General features: G+C 38.7%; 1 protein-coding gene across 1 annotated transcript in view; it reads right to left on the bottom strand.

Moving 5' to 3' along the window:
• pdlim4 (PDZ and LIM domain 4) overlaps positions 1–23083 on the bottom strand; it is a 47149-nt gene extending 24066 nt beyond the window's left edge. Inside the window, exons 1-3 of the mRNA XM_089123994.1 lie at positions 22917–23083; positions 14215–14366; positions 3200–3281 (exon numbers count right to left, since the gene is read on the bottom strand). Coding sequence (XP_088980120.1) covers positions 3200–3281; positions 14215–14366; positions 22917–23009 — 327 coding nt within the window. The 5' untranslated portion in view covers positions 23010–23083. The remainder of the gene's footprint in view (positions 1–3199; positions 3282–14214; positions 14367–22916) is intronic.
• Between the last annotated feature and the right edge of the window lie 3679 nt (positions 23084–26762).

Raw genomic sequence — 26762 nt, 5'->3', positions numbered from 1 at the left:
GCGGGGCCGGCAGGGCGAGGCGCAGAGGCGGGGCCGGCAGGGCGAGGCGCAGAGGCGGGGCCGGCAGAGCGAGGCGCAGAGGTGGGGCTGGCAGGGCGAGGCGCAGAGGCGGGGCCGGCAGGGCGAGGCGCAGAGGCGGGGCCGGCAGGTAGGTCGGTCAATTTTTTTTTTTCAAGATTCAGTGTAAAAAAAAAAGGTACAATTTTGGTCATGGTGATCATGAATTTTTTAAAAATTGCATATTGTGATGTCACTGACTGGGTCTTCAAACTGTACATCCACTGCTAGGTGTCAATGCAACCTACAACCGGTTACGTTTTAGGCCAATCACAAAATGAATAAAATATCAGTTTGTTATGCAGCAGTGCAGGCTTTTATATATATATATATATATATACATGAGATATAAGCAAAAACAAGTACAAATACATGGTACAATACATTAGCCTATATACTTATATATATTTAATTTCAGGAAGGTCTTAAATTAGCTACTTTTCAGTTAAGTGTGTCGCTGTGTCTGAAAAGAAATTTAATTTAGTAATCAAATGTAAAATGACACTGCATGGTTTATCATAGTTAGATTAACGCTTATTAAAGTTTAAGTTATTCATTCAAGAGCTGCGAGTGATTTTTCTCTGCCTTTTGTTGTTTGATTCGCATTACTGGCTCGTCACATGTTTATTAGACTGCCCCTTTAAGACCGAATGCGGATCAAATAGAATAGATGACTGACGCACCATCATTTTCTCCCAACTATTTACGTTCATTTAAGACATAAACTGTTTAAATTAATCTCAGAGCAGGTCATTTTATATTTTATGTATGTTTGATTGTTTAGCTGCGCACATGAAGCCCAAAATGAGGCTATAGCCTACTTTTCTTGTCTCGTTGCAGTGCAGCCTTGTGAACAGCGTCTCTTGCGCAGACTTTAGTGCTTTTAATAGCTCTTTTAATGATTGAACGCGTCCGCAGTTTAGCAACAGTACAGACTGCATTTTACAACAATCACCGATCGTGCTGATTCTGACGGTAGGCTACGTTTGGGCTTTAGGAAGAAATGACAGCGCAACGCTGTGAAGGGAAGGAAGTTACGCTAGACAGAATGCGTCTGTAATGGTTTCATCTCAAATATCTTCTTTTTATAATCTTTGAAAGCCGAAATCTAAAATACAATTAGTAAAATATCCCAGATCTATGTGTAACCACGTTCTGTCCTCATTGTCACTCATTAAGCAGGGCTGTCGTGTTGTCCGCGCTGTGGCTCCGGGTGAGAGATCGTTCTCTCCTTTCTGGACTGCGAATAGCAAAATTGCATCACAGTCTTCACAGACAAATTGTTTAATATCATTATATATAGAAATGTTTGATATTCAGCCCCGTTGCCCGTTTAATACCGGGTTTACCAAGCGGGAACACCGAATGAAACGAAGCGAACGTACAAGCCAGTGTGACACGCCTAAACCAATTGTAAACATAATGACGCCACGGGTTTTTATTTAAAAGAAAGAATGTAGACTGGCTAAGTTTATATGTAGACATAAGCAACTTTCACAATAGCCTACTAACTAAAATATAATTAATATTATTTTATTGAATTTGAATTAGTCGTTTAAAGAGTAAAAAAAAATCGGTCGGTCTGAATGCAAGTTACAACCGGCAAGTCGGTCGGACTAAAAGGAAAAAAAAAAAAAAAATTGTGTCGGCCCTAAATTGACAGGGTCGGTCGGGTTACGGCAAACAAGAATATTTTTAAGGGTGGCCTCATATTTCAGCAAATTCAAAAGCATCATGTTGAACAGTGCACATCTGAAGAGTCACAGCTGGAGGAAATAATACATTATTTAGTGGCTTTAATATATCGACCAAATTTTCTTATTTGGCCGATAACAATAACATAAAAAAATAACAAATATCGGCCGATACCGATATACCGATAACAATTGAGCATTTGCATAAATCAGCATATTAGAATGATTTCTGAAGGATCATGTGACACTGAAGACTGGAGTAACGATGAAATAAATGAACTAAAACTTTGGCTATAAAAGAGGGCCTTAAAAGCTTGATGGATGAACTTTAAGGAAGTCTCATATTACGGCTGGTGACAAGACTTCCGAGCAATGAAACAATCCCTCAGTTATGCTCAGACCTACACGGTCCGAGTTAAAATACAGCCTCTGAAAAATTCTTTGGCTCGACCACATGCTTGGCCGTGTCTCCTTCCATTGGAAATGACGTGACTTGTTCTATCGCTATTCTTACAGATTTTCAACATTCATACTTTCCAGTGGCCATGGCAAAAGCCACAATGACTTACATCTCAGCATGAGGCACACATCTGCTCTGGAAATCACTGAAACACTTTATAGACGTTATGACATACAGTCACCAAATGTGAATGTGACTTTCCTGAAGGTTTGTGCAATGCCCAACTGATTCCAGTGTCAGGGCCAAGAACGATTTCAAACCATCTGTCTCTTTTGCCACAAAATGGCTGACATGGGCTATTTTTTCCTTACACGAGTGAATACAAAGAAAACATTAGCATCATGTTATAAATGTATTTTAGGATGGAAGAATTCAAAGGCAATATTGTGGACTATTACATTTAATTTCCAAAGAGCACCAGCCAAAAAGTCATCTTTCTAATGTGCAAACATCATGCCTTGGCGGTCTACGTAACACCCTGTTATAATGTGACATTACCCAATTTAAAAACTAATGGTTAAAGTAATATTCTCCTCTTCTGATATAAGATTTAGGGAGTGATATTATCCATTTTTGACACAGTTCAGCAGAGGTTGGTCTTTATTAGACGCTGCATCATTGTGGGGACGCTATGGGAATGCTTCTAGGGGAACCAGTGTCTGAAGCATGTGTGCAAACACACCAATTCTATTGGCTGAGGTAGTCATGTGACGTGCACTGGCATGACTATAAAATATATATTTATATTTAAACTATAATATATATATATATATATATATATATATATTTGACCTCAACTAGTCGAGACGATTAGGCATTGTATAGTTTATATTTCTATATTTCTGTTAGGCAATGAAACAGATCACAACGTGCTCACAGCATTTTGTGAATTTCCCTGGATAAGTTTCTGCTTAATCCCTTCAATTAAAATGCAAATGAAGCTGTCTGTAATAGTATCCTATGGGAAAATCAAATATGAGTGCTATACCTGTGACTCCGACTCCAGTATTCCGGTGTATGGACTTGTCTTGGGTTCTTCTATTCCAGTTGGAGACCAAACCTTTCCAGATCTAAAAAACAAAACCAAAGGTTAGGTGAATGAAGGCACACATCAATGAAAACAGTCTGCTTCTCTTTATCTATATCTGATAGCAATATTGATTGACATAAATAATCAATTCACACTCCTTGTGTTTGGCATTTGGTGCCGCTATTAGAGTGTGTTTTCGTCCAAGTTCTGTCACTTTACAATATTCGAGAGAGCATTTCATCCCATTCAGATGATTTTCTTTAGTTGTTCTGATGTGTTATGAAATCTATACTTCACCAGTCAAAATGTCTTCAACAACTGGATAACAAAACCCAGATGTTCTTTAATAAAGTTTAACCTAAAGCAAAATCCATTTTCCAGAAGAAATGGCCTGGTTTCACAGACAGGGATTAGATTAAGCCAGGATTAGGACATTGAAGTAAATGTGCTTTAGAAAAAAAAAACATTGCTGTTGTGCAGTTTGAGACAAAACAACGACACTGACATGTTTCAAGAAAAAAGTTGGGGACTACCTTACCCTGGGGATATGTTTCATAAAGCCTTTTAGAGAATAAATGTACATACACATGACAAAACATCTACATATGCTAACAGGAGAGATTTCCTGAGGTAGACAAAAACTTTCCAGATATGTCCATGTCAGGATATTGTACCTCAAAATTAAAAGACAATTTGTAAAGTACAATTTTAACTGTGAGCCATGGCAGTATGGGTTGTATTGCTTTCATTTGTTCAGATTCTAATTAACAAATATTAGGGGCGTACGATATATCGGCGTCGGCCGATATATGTTCATTTTTAATGTTATCGTTATCGGCTGGGTAAGAAAATGTGGCCGATATATATAAAAGTCGATAATGATGTGTTATTCCCTTCAGCTGAGACACTTGTTAAGCACTGTTTATGTTTTTGAATTTCTTGAAATATGATTGAAATCTCTTCGGTTCGGTACAACATGTGCAGCGCAAATCTGTCATAATGAGAACATCATTATAATTGTGCGCTTGGGACATGGATTTAATTGGGAGACTTTTGTTTTTGTAATCAGGCTCTCAAAATTAGGTAAAAATTTGGATTTAAGTTTATCGGCCGATATATCGGTTATCGGCTTTCAAATATAAAGAATTATCGGTATCGGCCTAAATTTTCAAACTTGTGCATCCCTAACAAATATACTGTATTTTTTACTCAAAGTAGTGTGAGGGTATATGGAAACAACAACGACATCATCATAATGGTCAAGTTAAATTGCAAAACTAGCTATTGGGCATCTTTTGACCAAATGGAAGAACAAAGACATTGGTTTTCCTTCGCCCCCACTGCGCTTACACCTACACGCACACAGCTATACACAGATCTGAGCAACAAAGAGACCTCTGTGGGCCGTCCCATCGTGGAAACTTCATCACCGGAGCATGAATGCACCCCCTTCTGAGTTGGCTTGGATGTGGCAAAGTGAGGCAATGACTTAGAAATGAATGTCAGAGTGACTTAGGACCATCTGGATGTGACTGATTAAAGCATGTTTTCCATATACCCACTGGAATGAAGAGACCCTTTCAGCAGACTGGAGGCTTGTTAATGGTTGTAGTGGGAACATACAGTTATTGTTGAATACCATGAACTCGGAAGGATAGCTTTGAGTCACATTTGTGTTACCTGAGCTACCGTGTGCGCACCAATCTTCTGCAATCTTTCATTTAATTTCAAAATGTATCCAAAAAAATGAATGTATTCATTAACCATTTTAATATTAGTGTCAGAGTAACATACTTAGGTTTGTGTCCCATCAATTTCCAAATAAAAAGAATCATTAATTTGTAAAAGTATTTATTTCACTGGGGAGGGAAAAGCTATATTAGATACTCTGTAAAAGATTTGTCAAGATTCTCTTTTTTCTTTTGTCAAATCAACTTAAATAATTTATTTAGTTCAGATAACTTATTATTTTGAGTTTCTGATGATTAAATCAGTCTCCTTCATTGTGATTGTATTAACTCAATTTTCCAGTTCAATCAACTTAAAATTTTAAGGCAACCAGGTTACTTATTTTTTTAAGTTAAACCAACATTTTTTTTTTTACAGTGTAGTAATACTAACTAAATAGCAATATTATTAAACCATTACTTCCCGTGATTTGGTCGCGCCAGCCACCGTGTTTAAACTCAGCGAAGATAAGTAAAAGGCCTTCTACATGTGGAAACATTACAAAAGGCACATAAGACAGACAGACAAATAAATCGTCATACTCTTACACCATCAACAACGTGAAGTATTGTGTGTTAGGAATGAGGAAAATGAGCGAGGCAGATGTAGTGGGCAGGGATGACGCACAATGCACCGTGTTGTTTCCACTCTTTCTCCATTATAATCCGTCAAGCAATTTTGAAGTCAGAATGTGGCACATAATTATGCATTGTGAGCCTGTTCAAAATCTGTCTTTTATCAGTACAACTATGAGACACAAACACTTAAATGACCTTCTCATGGGAACACGTGATCTCATGAGTATTTGTGTGCACTTTTTATGTATGAATTAAGTGTGGTTATGCCACACGTACATTTACTTAAAACAAAACGTAAATGTAAATGATATACATATGAACAACATTATAGATATAGACAAGCGTATTTATAAATCCTCATTTATAAATACTGAATTTCAGTCGATTGTATTGTATTTATAATCACTGAGATGTTTTCATGTTTCACAATATAATCATTGAACTATTACTTGTGTAAAATTCATTTTGCTTGCCGTGGGATACAAAACAAGTCCCGTGACTCAAAAAATGACCACAAAATATGCAGCATAAAATGATCCTTTTGCGTGTGTTGTAATCCAAATCATTTGGACTACATTGGTTCTCCTTTCTTACATTTTAGCAATAAATAATTTATGGTGATTGATTATACAGTTATCTGTTATTTTTTCTGTATACTGTATATACTTTAAAGAAATAGAGTTAGGGTTAGGTTTAGAGGTAAGAATGGGTTTAGTGGCTCAAAAATATATCTATTATATTGAAACTACACATGTTTTTGTCCTAAGTGGGGGTCTTACATAAACTATTTCCCCCTCTGGTTGGGATTTCTTCAGTGAGTAACTGAGTTGCAATATAGTGAAAGATTTACTTTGGCTTTGCTACATTTGTTGCATTTCCAATTTTATTTTAGAAAGGTGACTAATACCCAGATGTTTCCAGAAACACAGCAATGACCTGCTCAAATAGAGTTTCCAAATGTGTCATGTGAAATTTCATGATACTCGAACGAGTATTTGGTACTTATGCACGTTTGTATTGAGTATACTTGTATCTGAAGTTGTTGGGCCACTACTCCGGCTTTTCCTGAGATCACGAATAACTATGGAGCGTGTGCACAGTGTAAACAGCCAATTGCTTGTGTGAAACATGGCGAAACACACTCCAGTCCAGAAGGGGGCGCACGGTAATGCAACACTCTTTGCTAACCACTACAACAGGGAAAAGAGCAGCAGAAACGTGAAGAGTTCAGAAGCACACAAGAGCTTATTGTTGTATTTATTGAAAATGAAAACACAGATAATCTAACTCAAGGGTCAAAACCAGTAGCAGGTTCACACAACGTGCAAAGGCAACAACCGACAAACTAAGACTGAAACACTTGGGTATTTACACTTATATGCCGAGTTTAATTTTTGTGACGAGCTCCACAAACTTCACAGAAAGGAAATCAGGGGTGTGTTTCCCGAAAGCATCGTTAGCCAACTATGGTCGCAAGTTCCGTCGTTATCAGCATAGTTAAACGAGTCGGTGTTTCCCGAAACCATCGTTCCCACGAACATTCGCAAACAGCATCGCGAAGTTGTGTGGTTTGAACGACTGCTCTCGACCTGTGGTTAGAAGCATCGTTTCTATATAGCAACACATTTGGACGTAATAAATCCTTATCTAGAGCAAAATAAGCAAGCTGACGTTCAGTACAAGCGGTGTCTTTTATACAGAATACATACAAATGGAATTTACGTCGTATTTTTATACCGATTTTGAAGAGTGCGTGTGTGCGAACGTGCTCTACTATGTAAGAACGAGCCAAATATTGAGTCTGGTAATAAAGCAAAATAACTGAGAACAGTTAGAAATAGTCCTCAGATGACATGTCCTTAATTTATATATATATATATATAAAAATCTAGGGTTCTAAATTGGTTGTTTCATTAAAAGTAGTTATTACTCCACCACGTGCGAAACCAACGTGGTTGAACGATACTTTGCGACAGTGGGTTTCGGGAAACAGTCGTGATTAGCTAGTTGATTTCTCCAACGATGTATCGTACTATGGTAGCGAAGCAACGAATCACACCGTTGTACGGGGAACGCACCCCAGGACGGCATCCAGGTTGTTTTCTTTATTTTACAAAAGCACAATGTTTTCTTGTTTGGTCAAATACACTTGAGATGTAGATGGCACTTTCTCGCACTTTCAAATTTCAGTTTGAGATTTCTTACCCAGAATAAAACGTGCAACAGAGCCGGTTAGCCGTGGAGAGTAAGTTACTATGGCAATTAACACTGAAGTCATGCCGCATTTGTGGTAACTTGGCACAAACTAGCCAGCTAAACCGGCTTCACGGTACAGACCCCAGGTGTGTTTAATTAGGAATGGAAAAAAATGATATATGTACAATAACCAATAAACTCAAGAAACAAACACTTTTTACACACACATACGACACCAAACACAAATTAACCATAATCAGTAGCCATGGTAACAAATAGGGTTGGGTATCGAGAATCGAGTATCGATTGGAACCGAGACTAACTTTTCGTTTTTCCCGGAATCGTTCAAAAGTTAAAATTTCGATTCCTAGTTTCGATATTCACAGTCCGCCGAGCGGAAGAAGAAACCGCTGAACAACACCAACGAAGAAGCGTCTACCGGAAGTGTTGGCATAACCACGCGAGTCGAACATGAGTACCTTACGTCGGCGATCCAAAGTGTGGCTTCACTTTTCTAAAAATAACGAAATCTCGGCAAAATGCAAAATTTGTGACAAGTATTTGTGACAGAAGGAGTATTTCCTTCAGAAAGACCGTTGGTTAGCAAGGTTAGCTAAACTTTTTTGACTCTGCCTCTTAAAAGAATCGAAATCGAGAATCGTTAGGAACCGGAATCGAAACAAGGAATCGGAATCGGAATCAGAATCGTTCAAATTCAAACGATACCCAACCCTAGTAACAAAACAACAAGGATTAATCAAAAACCAAGGAAACCGATGAGACAGGAACTAAAACTCAGAAACACTTGAATATTAAACCTTAAAGAAAGCAGATTGTCTTTGACTTTGGTTAGGTCATCCTGTTTATTTAACCAATAGCAGTCAACAGACACTTTAACTACTCGGAGTCGGCTATATTTTGATTTCAAGCCGAAAAACCCCTCAGGTATTTGCCGAGTGCTCAGCTTACTTCTCAATGACATCATCACCAATCCTTCAAAACTCCCTTTTCAACTGTCAAGAAATAGCTCTCTTTGTTTCTTCCTCTAAGCTTTCAAATCCACACACAATTCTTCATTCATGCGTCATTGTCCACTAAGCACTTAGTCCTGCCCCGTTCTCTCTCTCCTTAAGCCCTCTATTTTATTTTCTCTACTCCATGACCCAGGTCTTATGACTCAACTTGCTTGGCCCAGCAGGCTCTTTCCGACAGCTTCACGACTTGTGGAAACAAATCTTTGTCATCCGCACTCTCCGCCTTTTACAGACTGCAACTTTCCTCAAAGAGAAAGAGGAGGCTAGGGAGATACGGAGAGATTCCCGGCAGCTGTTCGCTGCTTCACAGTGGCTTGAGGAAATGCCTGGGTGGATTTGTATGACGTGTTTCATTAGACCTCCTTGTTCAGTGCTGACTCAGAAGTCAACCAGGGACACATCCGGTATTTTCAGGAACCAGACATGGCATCACTGCATGCAGAAGACCGAAATGCAAGGATATACCAATGCTACATGTCAGGCTAACTATAGACCCGATATGGTGCGGCGATGAGTCAAAATAACATTGAATTTGGTTACATACTGTAGTTTTTGCCGAGATGTTTGAAATTTCATCATGTAAGCATTGATTACAAAGTGTTTTTCTTCACTCATTTCATTTCTTTGTTATCATAACTTGGAATCGGCATCGTTGAAAGAGACCACTCTGATTGGCTGGTCAGCACAGTGAACAATTGAAGTGATGAAAGCGAGCAAACTCAAGGACGTTAACTATATAATAACAAAAAAATGCATTCTAAATGTAAAAAAAAAAAAAGAATAGAGGAATCCACACGACAACTATAACGATAATAACACAGGGAATCATTTTCATAATTATTCCAGCTGATGAGTGATAAAAAAACAAAGAGCCAATCAGATTCCATCCTACTTTAACGAGCTCGAGCTTGTAAAGCTACAGACGACATAACTGAGGCATGCGCTTATAATGAACAGAACGACGTGCGTTGGTGTGGACGGTAATAGAGTGCGGAAGTGATGATGTCACTTTGTAGGACAACTCGGAAGCTAGCGTCATTCCCTCGATCGAAAAGCTATGCGTTTTCCCCATAGACTTTTGGAAAATCGCAAAAAATAAGATCTGTGTTCAACAAACACGTTTTGTCTATCAAGATAATCTTAACAAGTTAATCCAAAATGTATACATTTTGAAGCCTATATAAAGATTTTAAAAACCACAAGCAGGTTATAACTGTGTGTTCTGTGTCATAGATCAAAACGTGAAAATATTTAGAGGCTTTGTTCACCTATGACCTTATTTCAGGCGATTTAGCAAAAACCCATTCAAAAATCCCATAGGCTTTAGAGCGAGGGAACCGTAATGCTAAAATGCTAACTCACTTCCGAGTTTTGGCCTACAGAGTGACGTCGTAACTTCGGCACTATTTAGTTATCATTACGTTTTCGTAAAATGTGAAGTCGAGAGGGCACACACAGATGGCTCTTCGTCCTTTCTGAGCATTCAAATATGTGAATTTTTCAGAACAACATGGCCGTCTGTAACGAAGAAAGCAAAGACCAACTTATCCACAAAACTCACATTCATAATAGTATGCAAGCCCTGCTTTGTTCGCAGTCCTAACTCAGGCTTTCCCTTTTTAATGTCGAATTTTTGTTTCCAGGTGGGTAATTTGCAGAAGGTGCAAAGCCTTTTTTTGTAATGTTGGATTAAGAAGACAAAACTAAGGCCAAATGGGCTTTACTATTTAAGTTTGTATTCAAAGTTGTACATGTTATGGGCTACATCATGTAACAGGTTTTACAGTAAATTGTTTTAACTGTATTGTTATATAATTGTTGGCACTGGCACTTATAAACACTAAATGGGTAAAAATTGCAATAATTAGTTGTGGAGCCAAATGTTGCAGTTGGAATAAATACCTCTATTTTTTTTTAAAGAAATAAAAGCCAAACACCTTATCATTTTCGTAATACATTATTTGTTTTGGTTGCTTAAAAACACACATAAACAAATTATCCGATTACTCGATTAATCGATCGATTAAGTGCTAGATTAATCGATTACAAAAAGAATCGATAGCTGCAGCCCTACATTCAACCAATCAGATTTGAGAGACAAGTCAAAATTAGGCTTATGGCCATGGTGCTTCTACATCATTGCTATTCACAATATAATTTCCCTCTGATTTTAATGATTGCTTACGGGTAGGGTTAGGTGTAGGGTTGGGGCTAGGGTTAGCACAAAGCTTTTGGACATGAATGGTGTTCCAGGATCAACAAAATATGTCAAAATCACGGTGACCAGATAAAAGAGACATCGAAAATGTGCCGTGTTGGGGGATCTCTAGGACCAGCGTTGGGAAACACTGCTCTAAAGACAGCAAGCTTTTGCAATTAATATTTTTGGTCCATTTTCCTGAAGAGAAAGACTGAAATTCAGAAAGAAATGTCATAATATTAACCCATGAGTGTTTGGCGGCAAATCAATGATTGTCTCTCGTTGGGCCTGATGTGAGAAAATATGATGTTTAAAATGTTTAAAGTCCCACTGTGGTGAAAATCAAGGTTTTAATGTTGTTTATGTGGTATTTAATATGCTATATGACAAACAATGTGCAAATTCATAAGTCGACAGCATTGCTGAGTATTTACTCCTTAAAACTGCAGAGAACCAAAGACAGTCTCAAAAACACGGTTTGAAATCGCTGGTGTTCAGCTGGTGTAGATAACAATAAATGAAAAATAAATAAATAAATGTCTGCACACTCAAATTACAGCTTGAAAAATTGTGTTTATACACAGCACAGCGTTTCGACCAGTCAGGTCTTCATCAGGCACATTTTTTACTGTAATTTCTGTGCGCAGAGCAGACGTTATTTTTATTTGCTTAAGTAATGTTTTCTCACATGCTGTTGAATCTAAACTCACAATTATTTAGTTATTCTTCTTCTTTTTTTTTTTTTTTTTTGTAAAAGAAGCAGCATTTTTTTTTTGGGTTAAACCAATTCAGATAATTCATAATTTGTCATGCATTTTTTCAGTTCATCATCTCTAATCTCTAATCTGAAACATGAGCTAATTACATTTAAATAGCTTTATTTTGTATGCTAAATAAACAAGATAAACAGTGTGAACAAGAAACACAGTGGTTGGGTTTTTAGTAATTTATGTTTGCACGTCTCTCCGGTCTCAAGGAGAATATGATTCAGGATGATTCTGGGTGCCGTGTCCCATGTAATTGCATTTCCATCCAAGCACATGGAAAACAGAAGCTGCAGCCTGTGATCTGCTCGAGCACATGATCACGCACACTGAAAACAAGCAGCACTTATCACGCCAGCAAGAGCGCAGACAAATACAAATGAGTCATTGGCATATGCTAAAGGTCACATACCAATAGATACAGGGGGCCATGCTTTTGCATTTACAATGGTGTCACATGACCTTCACAGAGCGATCTATGCAAGCCATGCAAAAAGGATTATGGTGACAAAATGTGGAATTCTGTTTACTCTCTAAGACTGTTTAGAGTTCAGTTTCCAAATGGCACAGACTGCCTAGATAAATAATAATTAGTGGTGTTTGGCGAGGCAAGCATCACTATTACTATCGCTCATACTTGTGGTTAAGGATCTGAATAAATCCCCAACCCACTAGATGATGGAATATAATGTGTTTTTGCGATGCGATCAATGCATAAAAAAATAAGACATCAGCAAACACCTAGCAATCCTAGTATTGTGCTGGAAAGTTATGAGGCAAACAACTAGTTGTCTAGTAAAAATCTAGAAATGAAAATTTGCTGGTGTAAAAAACAAGTTTGGCTGAAAGTTTTGAAATGCAATCGGAGGAAAACATTCCCAGTCGAATGCTCAGTATAAACAACCCAGAGTATCCTGAAATAAATTTACTACTCCTATGTGAATGTACCACTTAATGTCAAAAGATGATATATGAGCAGGACTTCCAAGAGGTCAGGGCTTTTCCAAATAACACGCGCTGCTTGCTCAGAGAACACATACCAAATATGGCAAGATGTAGCATATGATGCCTCTCAGTGAATCTCACACTCACACACTAAAATTTAGTGTGTGAAAAAGATCATCTTTTATCATATTGTCATTTGGATGTGACAGCTTAAAGTTTGGGGGGGAAATAAGTTCAAAGTTTTATATGGTTGAGCACAGTTTGTTTCTGTTCTGTCAACACAGAATTGATTAAAAAGTCCCTTTCAAAAAATAAATAAAAATAAATTCTATTCAAGAGCAAGTCTGGGGAATCCTGAAATTTCAAACTTCTTGCTATACTAAATCAGCAATAAAATCAGACATGAACTGTCTCATAAATGTAGTTACTTGTACTCAAATAGATTAATTATCAGGCTAGATTCTCCAATGCGCATGTGCAGTCCTTAGTCTCAAAACACTGGCAATTTCTATAGAGCATATGTAGCACATTTTTAGCACTGCGCTTGTTGTGTTGAGTCTTCTGATTTATATATCTTATTGATTTATGAATGAACTAGGGATGCACAATACTGTATATCGCCCACCATATCGGTATATCGGTTCATTTTTACTGTTATCGTTATCGGCCCAATAAGAAAATTTGGCCAATATATTGAAGCCGATAAATAATGTATTATTTCCTCCAGCTGAGACACTTCAGATGCTTTTTAATTAGCTGAAATATGATTGGAATCGCTTCAAGAAGAAAAATACAGTTTAGTGCAACATGTGCCACGCAAATCTGTCATATCGGCTACACAACATCATTTTAATTGTTTGGGGCATTGCATTTAATGGTGAGATGTTTTTTTTGTAATCAGGCTCTAAAAATTATCTAAATATATGGATTTAGATTTATCAACCAATATATCGGTTATCGGCTTTTGAATATAAAGAGTTATCGGTTAATCGGTATCGGCAAAAATGTTCATATCGGTGCATTCCTACTAGAATGAATCGCTCGTTTTTAAAACTTCCCAGTCTACTGACATTTGTTCTGACATAACATTATAACTTTCATTAACTCTACAATAAGTAAATCCACTTCACCAGGTAATAACTCTTCGAAAATGAAATTGTGAAATTGATTTACTTATGTAGAGTTAATGAAAGTTATATCATGATTTGTAATGTTTTAAGCAGATGTCAGAACAAATGTCAGTAGACGAGCGATTCTTTCTAGGGATGCACCGATATCAACATTTTGGCCGATACCGATAACTCTTGAAAGCTAATGACCAATATATTCAGCGATAAATCTAAATCCTTTTTTTTTTTTTTTTTAAGAACCTAGAAATCTACAGTGTTGCATAGAAATATACAGAGGAAAAAAATGGGAAGTTCAAAGACAAAATTCTAAGTCAAACAGATGTGCATCTAACGTATATCTCTGTGAAAACAAGCAGCACCTGGATGTGAGGCAGATATACAGGCTTATAAGGCAGTACCTGCTGATGGCCAACACAAGCTGATCTGTGCAGGCTTTAATGCGGTTCTGAGCCTCCATGTGTGTCATGGTCTCTGTACTTTCTCCATTGATGGTTAGGATGGTGTCTCCAGGGCACAAGTCGCTCAGCGCAGCTTTACTCGCAGGTGTTATCTAACAAAAGCCAAACAGAAGAAAGGTTAAGGAAGTACCACACCCAGGGCAAACACTGCAATGCCTGCAGACCAGGGTACCATTACTGACTCACTGGAAACCATCAATAAAACAAACAAAGCCTACAACTACACCAATGACAGATGATCAATTACTCAGTTGACTAGTGTGCGATGTGGTGACTATTATTATATTATTATATATTATAATTATTAGGTGAATAGCGCTTAAAGGTTAATGCTATATTGAGTTTAAAGGTGCAATGTGTAAAAATTTTGATTATCTATTAACAGAAATGCAATACAACACCCATAACTATGTTTTCAGTGGTGTATAAAGAACTTACTTAATAAACCGTAATGTTTTAATTACCTTAGAATGAGACATTTATATCTACATAACCGCATGGAGGTCCACATACTGTGACGTCATGTTTCTATCGTAGCCGAACGCTAACACACAGCGCCACAACGCTTCGTCGCTACCTTGAAAGGGAAGCCGCTGAAAGCTAGAAGCTAGCCATAGACACCGCGAGTAGTGACTTTACCCTTTCAAGTGTAAAATATGTAGTTTGATTGTTTCATGTAACTTAGATCTTCTCCCTCGCTGTGTTATCGCTTTGCTATGTGGGGATAAATGAGCTGGTTACGTTCGTGAGACATCTGCTGACTAATCTGACTAATCAGATCAGCTGATTAGCACTCATGTCATTGACCGTAAGGCCGTGTGTCCACCAAAGCATTTTTTCAGCGTTTTTCAATTGTTTTCAATGGGAGCGCCGCGTTTTTTAAACGCCATGAGCGTAACGAGGCACTGAGCGTTTTTTTTTTCCGCGCTGAAGTGCCCGGCGTTTTTACTGGTCGCTGGGAGTTGAAAAATATTCAACTTTGGATAAAACGCAGCGCTCATCACTCTCACTTTTTTACATTTTAACCAGCTCAGCCACACTGCTGTTCACTTTCAGAAGTTCTAAGGATGCTTTATTCTCACAGAAAGAACATGAAACATGTATGTTGGTTATCATTTTTCAGTGTTTATATGTTTAAATATAATTTAAATTAATTTTACACACTTGAACCATTATCATATGACATTATTTAATGTCGCACAGCCCTAGAACCACCTACACTAAACCCTACCCTAAACATAACCGATAGTGTTAACAAAAGCAAACATGAGAGAAAAACACATCATTTGCTGAAGCAATCATGCCATTTGAACTTGATTCTAGAGGTCTTTGAGCTCTTTAATTGTGTTTCACACAAGGGCAATGCTGGACCAGATGAACTACTGAGCATGTTTACTACATCAGAAAAGCCATTAATAAAGAGCTGGTTATGTGATGAAAATATCCAAATGTATTAGTTTACAAATCATGCACTATGGTAAAAGTGTTAGGAGGTTTTACCATAGTATTGTGCAAGGAACTGAGCAAAAATAAATCTTTCTTAATCCAAAAATCTGTCCCTGTAATCATAATTTATAGAAATGCACTGATTTGAACTTTTTGGCCGATACCGATAACGATAATTCTTTCCTTTGAAAGCTGATAACCAATATATTATTGGCCATTGTTATATATTGTTTTTAGAACAGGATTACAAAACAAGTCTAACCATTAAACTCCATGTCCCAAGCACACACTTATAATGTTCTCATAATAATTTTAAGTTGTCATATCTCATTCTCTGACACGGCCTTTACCCTCTGGCTTTGAGATCAAACAAACTGAAATGCAAATAGCCAATAACTATTTGGTGTTAGGGTCAATATTATAAATCTAGGCCGACACTGTTCGGCTCTTGCTTTCTTAAAAAAAGTGTTTCACAATAAAACTTTACAAGTAGAAATAACTGACCAGTGACAAGTGGACTGAAAAATGAATGGTAAAAATCAAGTATCAAAACATTTTAATAAAGTAAACTCTTCTGCTTTTGTAACGAAGAGATTTGAATGCTACTGCATAGTGAAAGTAATTAAATGTAAGCACTATCCACCGCTACACACTATAGTTAACTATATAGATACAATTAACTTGAAGTAATCACAGACCTCTAAAAAGACCAGTTTAGATGTTAAGCCAGGAAATTGCCTGAAATTGTTCCTAAGTACAGAACACTTGCCTTAAGAATAGGGACCAAGGGCTGTTGTTATTACAGGGGGATGTAGCCCACATCCAAGTCATTAACGAAATGACTCGTTCACCTGCCTATAATAAGCCAAGCACATATGTACGACCTTAAATATTTAGCAAACAGAAGCAAACTCTTGACCTACTAATAAGGCTAATTCGTACAATTTTTAACATGTGTTAATTTGCCTCATGTGTTTGAAGGTCCTGAGTAATACTAAGACACATGGTGCTTTATCTTGAAACATCTTGGTTTACCCGGCTGAGCCACAAAGAACAAGTTATGTAATGTGACCTCCCTGTTTTGGCCAAAAAAGCTAAGATTTACAGTGAGAAACATTATACATAGCCTACATTTAGAGAGCATGATGAGGAGAAAGGATCACTGTAGTCAGGATACAAATATGAGCTTTATATCCATAAAAACTGTTGATGATTACAGTAGGAGTTCAAACCCCACACTAGGAAGCTGTTGATTTGGAAATCATTGGACATAAAGAGTAAAAAATGTTGCTTTCAATGTAACCAATATGCTGAATGTTGAACCAGAAACTTTTGGCACTTCTGTTTACTTTACCTTTGGAATAAAAAAGTAGAGGAAAATCAATGATTACTCTCAAATTCTTATGAAAAAAAAACATAGGCCTAAGTAAAGAGAAGTTGTTCTAAACCGGTTTAATTTCAGGATCCTGGTCTTACAGTGGACATCAAGTAGCAACAAAGTTAAAAAAATTGCTTCCCACGCAACATTGAATCAATGGGTTCATGCTCTCACTGTGGCCGGCAAACTGGGACATATTTTGGTTTAAAGCGATACTTCAGGATTTAGCATTAAGCTTTGTATTAGTAGAAAACCTGTAGTATTTTCAAATTATGCTTTCCCCCCTCATATCCCCCTGAGATGAGAGATTTATATATTTTTTGTCGTCATTTAGCGTCATCTGAGGATTTTTTGTCTAGAGTCTAAAGACTACAGTCAGTAGTAGGGCCTGCAGTCCTGCATGTCCTCAACCCGCCCATAGAGGGCGATCTCACTCACAGAATGAACACATAGTGTCGGCCATATTTGTTTGGAAGCTAAGCTAGCAGCCTCTTGTTCCGTGGAGAAAGCTGAGGGTAATAGCGGTTACCATCCTCTCTTCCCCGGACATGTCCGGCCGTCGATGTCCGGGATTCAGCTTTTGCTTTCTGCAGTCACCATTCATTGTTTACATGCACAGCTTCAGTAAACATGACTCGCGCCGTTCTCCCGCGGCCCTCACTCGTCCCTCTCGCCACAGTAAACGTGACTCGCGCCGTTCTCCCGCGGCCCTCACTCGTCCCTCTCGCCACAGTAAACGTGACTCGCGCCGTTCTCCCGCGGCCCTCACTCGTCCCGCACGCCACAGTAAACATGACTCGCGCCGTTCTCCCGCGGCCCTCACTCGTCCCTCTCGCCACAGTAAACGTGACTCGCGCCGTTCTCCCGCGGCCCTCACTCGTCCCGCACGCCACAGTAAACATGACTCGCGCCGTTCTCCCGCGGGCCTCACTCGTCCCGCTCGCCACAGTAAACGTGACTCGCGCCGTTCTCCCGCGGCCCTCACTCGTCCCACTCGCCACAGTAAACATGACTCGCGCCGTTCTCCCGCGGGCCTCACTCGTCCCGCTCGCCACAGTAAACGTGACTCGCGCCGTTCTCCCGCGGCCCTCACTCGTCCCGCTCGCCACAGTAAACATGACTCGCGCCGTTCTCCCGCCGCCCTCACTCGTCCCGCTCGCCACAGTAAACATGACTCGCGCCGTTCTCCCGCGGCCCTCACTCGTCCCGCTCGCCACAGTAAACATGACTCGCGCCGTTCTCCCGCGGCCCTCACTCGTCCCTCTCGCCACAGTAAACGTGACTCGCGCCGTTCTCCCGCGGCCCTCACTCGTCCCACTCGCCACAGTAAACATGACTCGCGCCGTTCTCCCGCGGGCCTCACTCGTCCCGCTCGCCACAGTAAACGTGACTCGCGCCGTTCTCCCGCGGCCCTCACTCGTCCCGCTCGCCACAGTAAACGTGACTCGCGCCGTTCTCCCGCGGCCCTCACTCGTCCCTCTCGCCACAGTTAACATGACTCGCGCCGTTCTCCCGCGGCCCTCACTCGTCCCGCTCGCCACAGTAAACATGACTCGCGCCGTTCTCCCGCCGCCCTCACTCGTCCCGCTCGCCACAGTAAACGTGACTCGCGCCGTTCTCCCGCGGCCCTCACTCGTCCCTCTCGCCACAGTTAACATGACTCGCGCCGTTCTCCCGCGGCCCTCACTCGTCCCGCTCGCCACAGTAAACATGACTCGCGCCGTTCTCCCGCCGCCCTCACTCGTCCCGCTCGCCAGAGTAAACATGACTCGCACCGTTCTCCCGCGGCCCTCACTCGTCCCGCTCGCCAAAGTAAACATGACTCGCGCCGTTCTCCCGCGGCCCTCACTCGTCCCGCTCGCCACAGTAAACATGACTCGCGCCGTTCTCCCGCCGTCCTCACTCGTCCCGCTCGCCACAGTAAACGTGACCCGCGCCGTTCTCCCGCCGCCCTCACTCGTCCCGCTCGCCAGAGTAAACATGACTCGCACCGTTCTCCCGCGGCCCTCATTCGTTCCTCTCGCCACAGTAAACGTGACTCGCGCCGTTCTCCCGCCGCCCTCACTCGTCCCGCTCGCCACAGTAAACATAATGAATGGCGACTGTAGAACACAAAAGCCCAATCCCGGACATTTTGGGCGATCTGGAATTTTCGGGCAGACTCATCACAGAGACTCATTAGTAGCCTAGACTTGTTGTTTAACTACTGCGCTCTGTTAACGGTGGGCATGGCAAGTGCATTCTGGGAGTTGTTGTCTTTCATCCACATAAGCCAAAAATACATTTTCTGGCTTTTCTCAGTCTAGAAAGCTCCAAATTCAAAAATAATTTCACATTTCTTCTACATAAATTAACCATTTTAAATACACATTCATCTTTCCAGAGGTGAAGTATCCCTTTAAGTTGTTTAGTTTTGGTCATTGTTTTTTAAGAATGCCCAACATGTCCATGGTGACCTGTGCCAATTTGCATTGAAATACCTTAGAGTTTGATTGATTTTTTGCATTGTTTTTTTTTGCCCTGCTACTCTCCGTGACCCTGTCAGAACAGAAAACCCCATTTTTCAGCCAAGAACCCACCATTTGAGGCCACCCATAGAAAGTATTTGAAAAGACACTCAACTTCAACAGTGTAGCTTGGACACATTCCCATGACGCTGTGAACTTTGATGAATCCGGTGCCTCAGAATCTCCTAGTTGCTACTTAATCTCATTTTGAATAATGTCACATGGCTTCCTGGAATGCGTCTGTGTTATAAATGCGGAGCTGAACAAAAGTGGACAATGAGTTTCAGCCTGCCAGCATTACTGCATGCCCTTACAGAGCAAAAACAAGAGGAAGGCCCTGGATGCAATAAATTAGCCCTGTGAAATCCCAGAGGGAACCAGTCAGACATTGAAGATTAGCAGAGTAAATATGTTTATAAGACGGCGCACGTCTATCTGGTTCAGGCTACTTTAAAGTTTACTGTAGGAATGAAAAAGAGATTCTGATTTCCTCAGTATTTTTGTAGCGAAGACTTGGCAAAGAGTGAAACACTGCACCGTTCTGAATTCCTGTAAATGGATAGCCACATTTGTCAGTTGGTCCAGACAAGTGCTAACAATTTGTTGTGTATTGCACTTGGCAATGATTCAATGAACTTTTACCTCAGCACTTTCACATTTACCACCAGGAAAACACCAACTGTTCAACCCATTAGGTTAGAAGCAAAAGCATTTTACAACAAACCAATGGTCCAAGTAACTGCGTAAAAATAAGCACAATATCGCCATATTACCAATTTATCTCCTATAATGTCTGAATGTCCACATTTAATTTACAAAAACTGCATTGTGTTTCAACTAGGGGTTTAACAATATATGCCCATCGTGGATACAATTTGTATGATAGTTGTACTGTATGCATGTTTCGTATGATAATCTGATAGTTCACCTCACCATAAATAAAAATGACTGTTTTCAGAGTTTTAGTGTCAGTACTACATTAAACTACTATATATATTGTTGAATATAATGTATAATAATGCAATGAGGGAATATTTGTGGTCCTGATAATGCCATATGTCTGATGATGTTATCAGTAAAAGTGTCCAACATTATTTCAAATATATCTAGTCAAGAGTTCAAGCATGTTCATCTAGTTGTCTCTATTGTCTGTGCTTTGGGTCCAAGACTATTCAATGTAACACCTAATTTAGCATTTTAATCAACAGTTCATTTTTTGTTAACCTTTTACCATATGTCTTGGAGTATCGCAATAATATCATATCGTGAGTTCAGTGTCGTGTATCGAATCGTGACATGAGAGGATTGCTACACCCCTAGTTTAAACTGTTACCTCTTTTCCATTTAAAGGTTTTCCATTGGCAACATCTGCAACCCTAACAGACACTTTCCCTAACAAAACCTGAGGTTTAATCTCAGCATTTAGTGGGAACTCGATCCACAGTGCCAGATGGAAGCCTTCATAGGACGTAAATGCAAGATATCGAAGCCAAGCCTTCCAGCGAGCTTCACTTTACCAGATTCATCCTCAATCCTGTGGTGCTGATGAGCCTTTCACCAGCTTTCAGCATCAATCTGCTATCTTTAACTGTTGCAGCACCAAAACACAGGGTTATCTTCTCAACTCAAACGCTGGGGTTGTTTTTTCAGTGTTTGGGTAGTTTTTATGTTACCCAGCGGTTGAGAAACATTTGCATCCTCTTCAGGAGAGAACGGTTCTCAGCCAAATTTGTTCATTTGTTCTGTGAAATACAGGTTTGTGCACGTTTTATGTCAAGTGTAAAATCGTTAACATAAAGTCACCTGTCCCATCAAAAAAAAATGTTCTAAGAACTGTGAATTGTTTGTTTATGGGCAGGTTATTCATTAGCAATGAGTCATTAGCAAATATTTATTATGGTTTTAAGCATAAGATCACTTCATTTTAATCAGTTTTACATAAAACAAGACTTCACATATTATGTAATTTTGTACCTCCAGTAATTTTAGTGGATGAGAGCAGTTCAATACTTTTTTCTCTTTTTTATGTGTGAAATTAATTAAAAGGTAATGGATATCGATATCTTTTTAAAGTTGTGTTTTTAAACCCTGAAGTGTTGCTCCCTAGACATTTAAAGTGTTTTCCTTTTATTTTATTCAGTAAATTGTCTTCATTTGGTCTTAAAAATTCTTTAAAAAGTCTTAAATTTCCCTTAATAAAACATGCAGAAACCCTGGGAGTATTTTTAGGACGAATTTAATCTGTAAGCCACCAATTCAATTATGAAGTAAAATAAGATTATAATATTTTTGTACAAATGAATTATTAAAATCAACTCATTATGATTGGTTAAATAACCCAATTTTATGGGTATAAGATTAGCCCAACATGTGTTCCGTTCTTTATTTACCCAGCCATTGGGCTAAAAACAACCCAAATTGATTTTTTTTAACCCAGTGTTTTTTTTTTTTTGTATATTTATTTATTTATTTATTGTATTTTAGGGGTTAGATAATACTGTCAAACTGAATTATTAGCTGTTAAAATAAAAATAAAAAAACAGAAAACTGTACCATTATCACCTTCATCCATTCATGTGTGAAAGGTTGGCTGGACTCACTATAGACTAAACATCCATGACCACAGATAAAGCCCTGACTGGCTGTAAATATTAATCTGTGAAAACCAGCTGCCTGCCATTTTTTCTACATAAGTGTAAGGCAGTCGAATAAGATTTCTTCTGACATAGGCATTTACTGACCACAAATGTGCAGTAATGATAGGGTTTGTCGAGCATGATTCAGCTTTTCATTCATTTGAGAAGCATCGAAGTCAATGCCCAAAGGAAAGTGATATTAACACAGAAGATTACTTTAATATCTCAACTGTTTCTCTTAGACATCAGTTAGATTAAATTGAGACTTCTCCTTAAATCTCCAGCATATCAAAAATAATAATAATTTTGATTATTATTACCAAATACATTATACAGCTCAAATGTGTCTATTTTTTCCTGTTATTTCTCCAAAGAAATTTAATGAGATAACGTTGATTTTTTTAACGGGACAGAAACAATAACTCATTTTTACTGAGCAGCTGAAGTGAAATTGAAATATCTTCGTTCCTGGGAGATGTTTCTGAATAAGCGACGCGAACCGACGCGACAAACAAGAAAAACAAAGTTCATCGAGTTCATTTAGAGAAGTAACCTCACATTTAGAGAAGTAAACCCAAAGGGTCACGTAACAACAATGAAATAGCACGCCGGTTGTAAAGGGGTCGCGTTGAGAAACAGTCTATCATTAAAAGAGAAGAATGAGAAAAGACGTACTCTGGAGATGGTGAGCGGTGTGCTGAAGTCCCGTCCACCCACCAGACGAAAACCCCACGGCGAGGGACCGGCGAGAGTCACAGTGTGAGACATATTTGATCAGACAGTATCCAGTATCCACAGCAGGAAAACTGCGCTGTCCTCATTCACTCTTTAATAAAACCAGTGCTTGACTGAGGAGTGAGGAGGAGCAACTGAACTCCCAGACTCAGGGGGAGGACGGGCCAGCGTCGCCATGACAACCGTACACAAACTCAACGCTTCCAACTTTGATTGCAGAGAGCCGTTAAATATGAATATGTTTTTCAACGGTTTTGCTCGATTGTAGGCAAGTTTTATCTACACAAATGTAGATTTGTTAAAGTTTCTCCATGTTTTGCGTAATTTATGATTAAAAGTGATAAAAAGGAGTGCCTTAAAACTCTCTAAATTACTGGCAATATTTATATGGATTAATAACACCCAGTGTAAGTTATTTTGTTATAATTTGCTTGTCATATTTTTATACTTTTTATTCATTATTTATTTAGCCTATGTTTTTATTACCATATGCTGCTTGGCCTATGTGTTTAACCATGATAATATGTCAATGCCTGTTTGTAATTTGAAATTATTTAATAATAAAAATAAATAATAATAATTAAAAAAAACATTCCCAAAACTTCCCCTAAGGTTCTTTAAAAGTTATTCACTGCACTCAAGAGAATACTTGCACCAGACAAAAGTCGACAGCATTGCTGAGTATTTTCTACTTAAAGGGTAACTAAACCCTAAACCAACTTTTTTTAGTTAATGATCTGTAAGAACGGGCCTTTTTTAATGCTGATCATCGATTCAAGTAACTTTTTTAACATTTGGGTATAAAGTGTTTTAATTCTACAAGACATGGTGTAAAAACGTCTTAGTGCTGCCCTCTTCAGGTTGAACGGTGGCTACTGCAGTTGAATTTTCCTATTGGATGTTTGCGGTTCTTCGTGACGTAATCAGATTCCAGCTCACCACGCCCTCGTCCCCTCTATCTCCGCTGGGGTCTGCCCATTTTTTCAGCATTTTTCAAAAATTACCAGTGGGTGGAGTCAGGCTCTGGCCAGGGGTTTAGTTACCCTTTAAAACTGCAGTGAACCGAAGACAGTCTCAAAAACACGCTTTGAAATCGCTGGCGTTTCTGACGTTACAAACGACCTTGTAACCAATCAGATCCACGTGTGATCGTCAATCAGTGGATCTCTCAGCTGAGCGAGTGAGTGGAGGCGGGGCTCATTTGCATATTCATATAACCGCGCATACTAAATGAGGCAAGGGTGTCGAGTTACATTCAAGATATTTATGACATGAAGACATTTTTTTTCAAGAAAAAAAAAACGTTTAAATACGTCATTTTTAGTGATCAAATATTATGAAGGTAGATTTGTGTCTTTATTATTCAATCAAAAAAAATGTTGCTTCAATCAAAAAAAATATTTTCAATTAAAAAAAACCTTCACTTCAATGAAAAAAAAACTTTTCAATCAAAGAAAAAAAGTATTTGAATCCAAAAATATATTTGAGACTCAAAAAAATACATTTGAACACTGCTTTTCTTTGATTGAAAATGTTTTCTTTGATAGAAGTCCGTTTTTTTTTTGTTTAAAGCAACCTTTTTAATTAAAGTAACATTGTTTTTTGATTGGACCATATAATGGGTAGGACATTTGTGTCTTTATCATTCAATCAAAAAAGAAGTTGCTTCAAACAAACAAACAACAGAATCAATACAAAAGTCACTTCAATGAAAAGATAAACATTTTCAAATATAGAAAATCATTTTTGAATGCAAATAAAATATTTGAGACTCCAAAAATTGCATTTGAACACCTTTTGTTTTAATTGAAAATGTTCTCTTTGATTGAAGTAATCTTTTTTGTGTTTGGGCCATAGATGGGTAGGACATTTGTGTCTTAATCATTCAATTCCAAAAAAGTTGTTTCAATCAAAAAAAAAATATTTTCAATCAAAGAAAAAACTTTTCAAAAGCAAAAAAAAAATTATTTACCTCGTGTATAAAAAAAGTATTGAAGAGAATGTGTGTTTTCGTTGTTTTTGCTTTTTATTTGAAGTGAAAAAAATTTAGAATTTCAAATTGTTTTGATTGAATCCTTTTTTTTTTTTTGAAGTGCAAAAAGTTTTGAAGTTCAAACTTTTTTTTGATTGAATCATTTTGACACAAACGTTCCGCAGTGGGCGGGTGCTTCTCTGTTGGTCAGACATGTTTGATTGACAAGTGTCTACACCAACGACATCTTTCTGACAAAAAAGTCATGTTCGCCACTCACCAGCAAGTTTTACCCCTACAGGATATTATCTATTTGTCATTTGATCTTGTGGCTCTAAGCATCGCGCCAGCCACACCAGCCACACGATCTCTCACTGTTTACTATCAGAAACTCCGATTAATACACGAGAGCACACAGACAGTGTTATCCTGCTCTTGTGTACGGGCGTCAGTTTGGTTTGGTTTGAAATGTGCTGGGGGACGGAGAGACGTATTCGGAAGAGCATTTTCAAAAGTGCTGGGTACAATGACGCATTCATTATTTTTTTTCTCTTTCGAGTAGGCGCCGCGAGATGTTTCAAAAGTGGTGGGTACAAAATCGACCCTGGCAAAAAGTGGTGGGGACATGCATACATATCTATGGGGACATGTCCCACCCGTCCCCCCAGCCACAAGATCTCTCACTGTTCTCATAGCCGACACTCCGATTGATGCACGAAAACACAGAGACAACGCAACCCTGCACTTATTTACCCTTTTGTCATCTTATCTTATATTTTATTAGCTCGTTTGTCCCATAATGGAGCACGTTTCGTGGTGCGCCAGTCACAAGATTTCGCAATATTTCTCATAGTTGCGTGATTCTCCGATTGACATTCTGAAGAAGAATGATTTTGACCACTCCATTAAGTTTTTTTTTTTAATAAAGCCTTTCTTTAAAGTGAATTTCGTTTTTAATAAATTGCATCTTGATTTTAATCAATGTTTGATCAACCAATTCCCAGGATTTAATAAATAAGAAGCAAAGCAAACATATAGGCATAGCAATAAAATCATGAACTTTTTGCTTTGCACGTTTCTCAAAGACATGACAAATAGGCTACATCTAGAAAGGTAGAAATGTCTAGCCTAATTTTAAACAAATTAATTCAAAACGAAAATAAATATTATTCTACTCTCAGATTATATTTAATCCATATGAAATGAGCATTTCTCTCGGCGCGTTCACTACTGCGAAGATGGCTCCAATACGGGCAAAAAGAGCAAATAAAATATAAGAAAAAATTACAAAAAGGTATGGATTGGACTTTATTTGCTCTCATCTGAGTGTCTCATGTAAACAGTGAGAGATCTTGTGGCAGGCGCGACGCTAGGTGACGTGCACGCTCCATTATGGACAAAAAGAGCAAATAAAATATAAAATAAGATGACAAAAAAGATACTTAAGAGCAGGATTGCACTGTCTGTTTTCACATGTGCATCAATCGGAGTGTCTGATGGGTGTAATAAGAGATCTTGTGGCTGGTATGGCTGGCGATGCTTAGAGCCACGACCCGTTCGCATAAAAAGAGCGATTAAAATATAAGATCAGACGATAAATGGGTAAATGAGATCTGTATTGCACTATGTGTGCTTTCGTGTAGCTACCATTAGGTGTAAATGGAGAGATCGAGTGGCTGGTGTGGCCGGCGCGACGCTTAATAGAGCCATGCGAGCGCACTCCCATACGCATAAAAAGAGCAAATAAAATATAATATAAGATGACAAAAAGGTAAATAAGAGATGGATTGCACGTTATTATACGCGCTCCAATA

The sequence above is a fragment of the Pimephales promelas genome, chromosome 19 (assembly GCF_988280905.1).
Source record: "Pimephales promelas chromosome 19, fPimPro1.hap1.1, whole genome shotgun sequence".
Classification (NCBI taxonomy): domain Eukaryota; kingdom Metazoa; phylum Chordata; class Actinopteri; order Cypriniformes; family Leuciscidae; genus Pimephales; species Pimephales promelas.
This window is presented reverse-complemented; position numbering and strand designations above follow the sequence as displayed.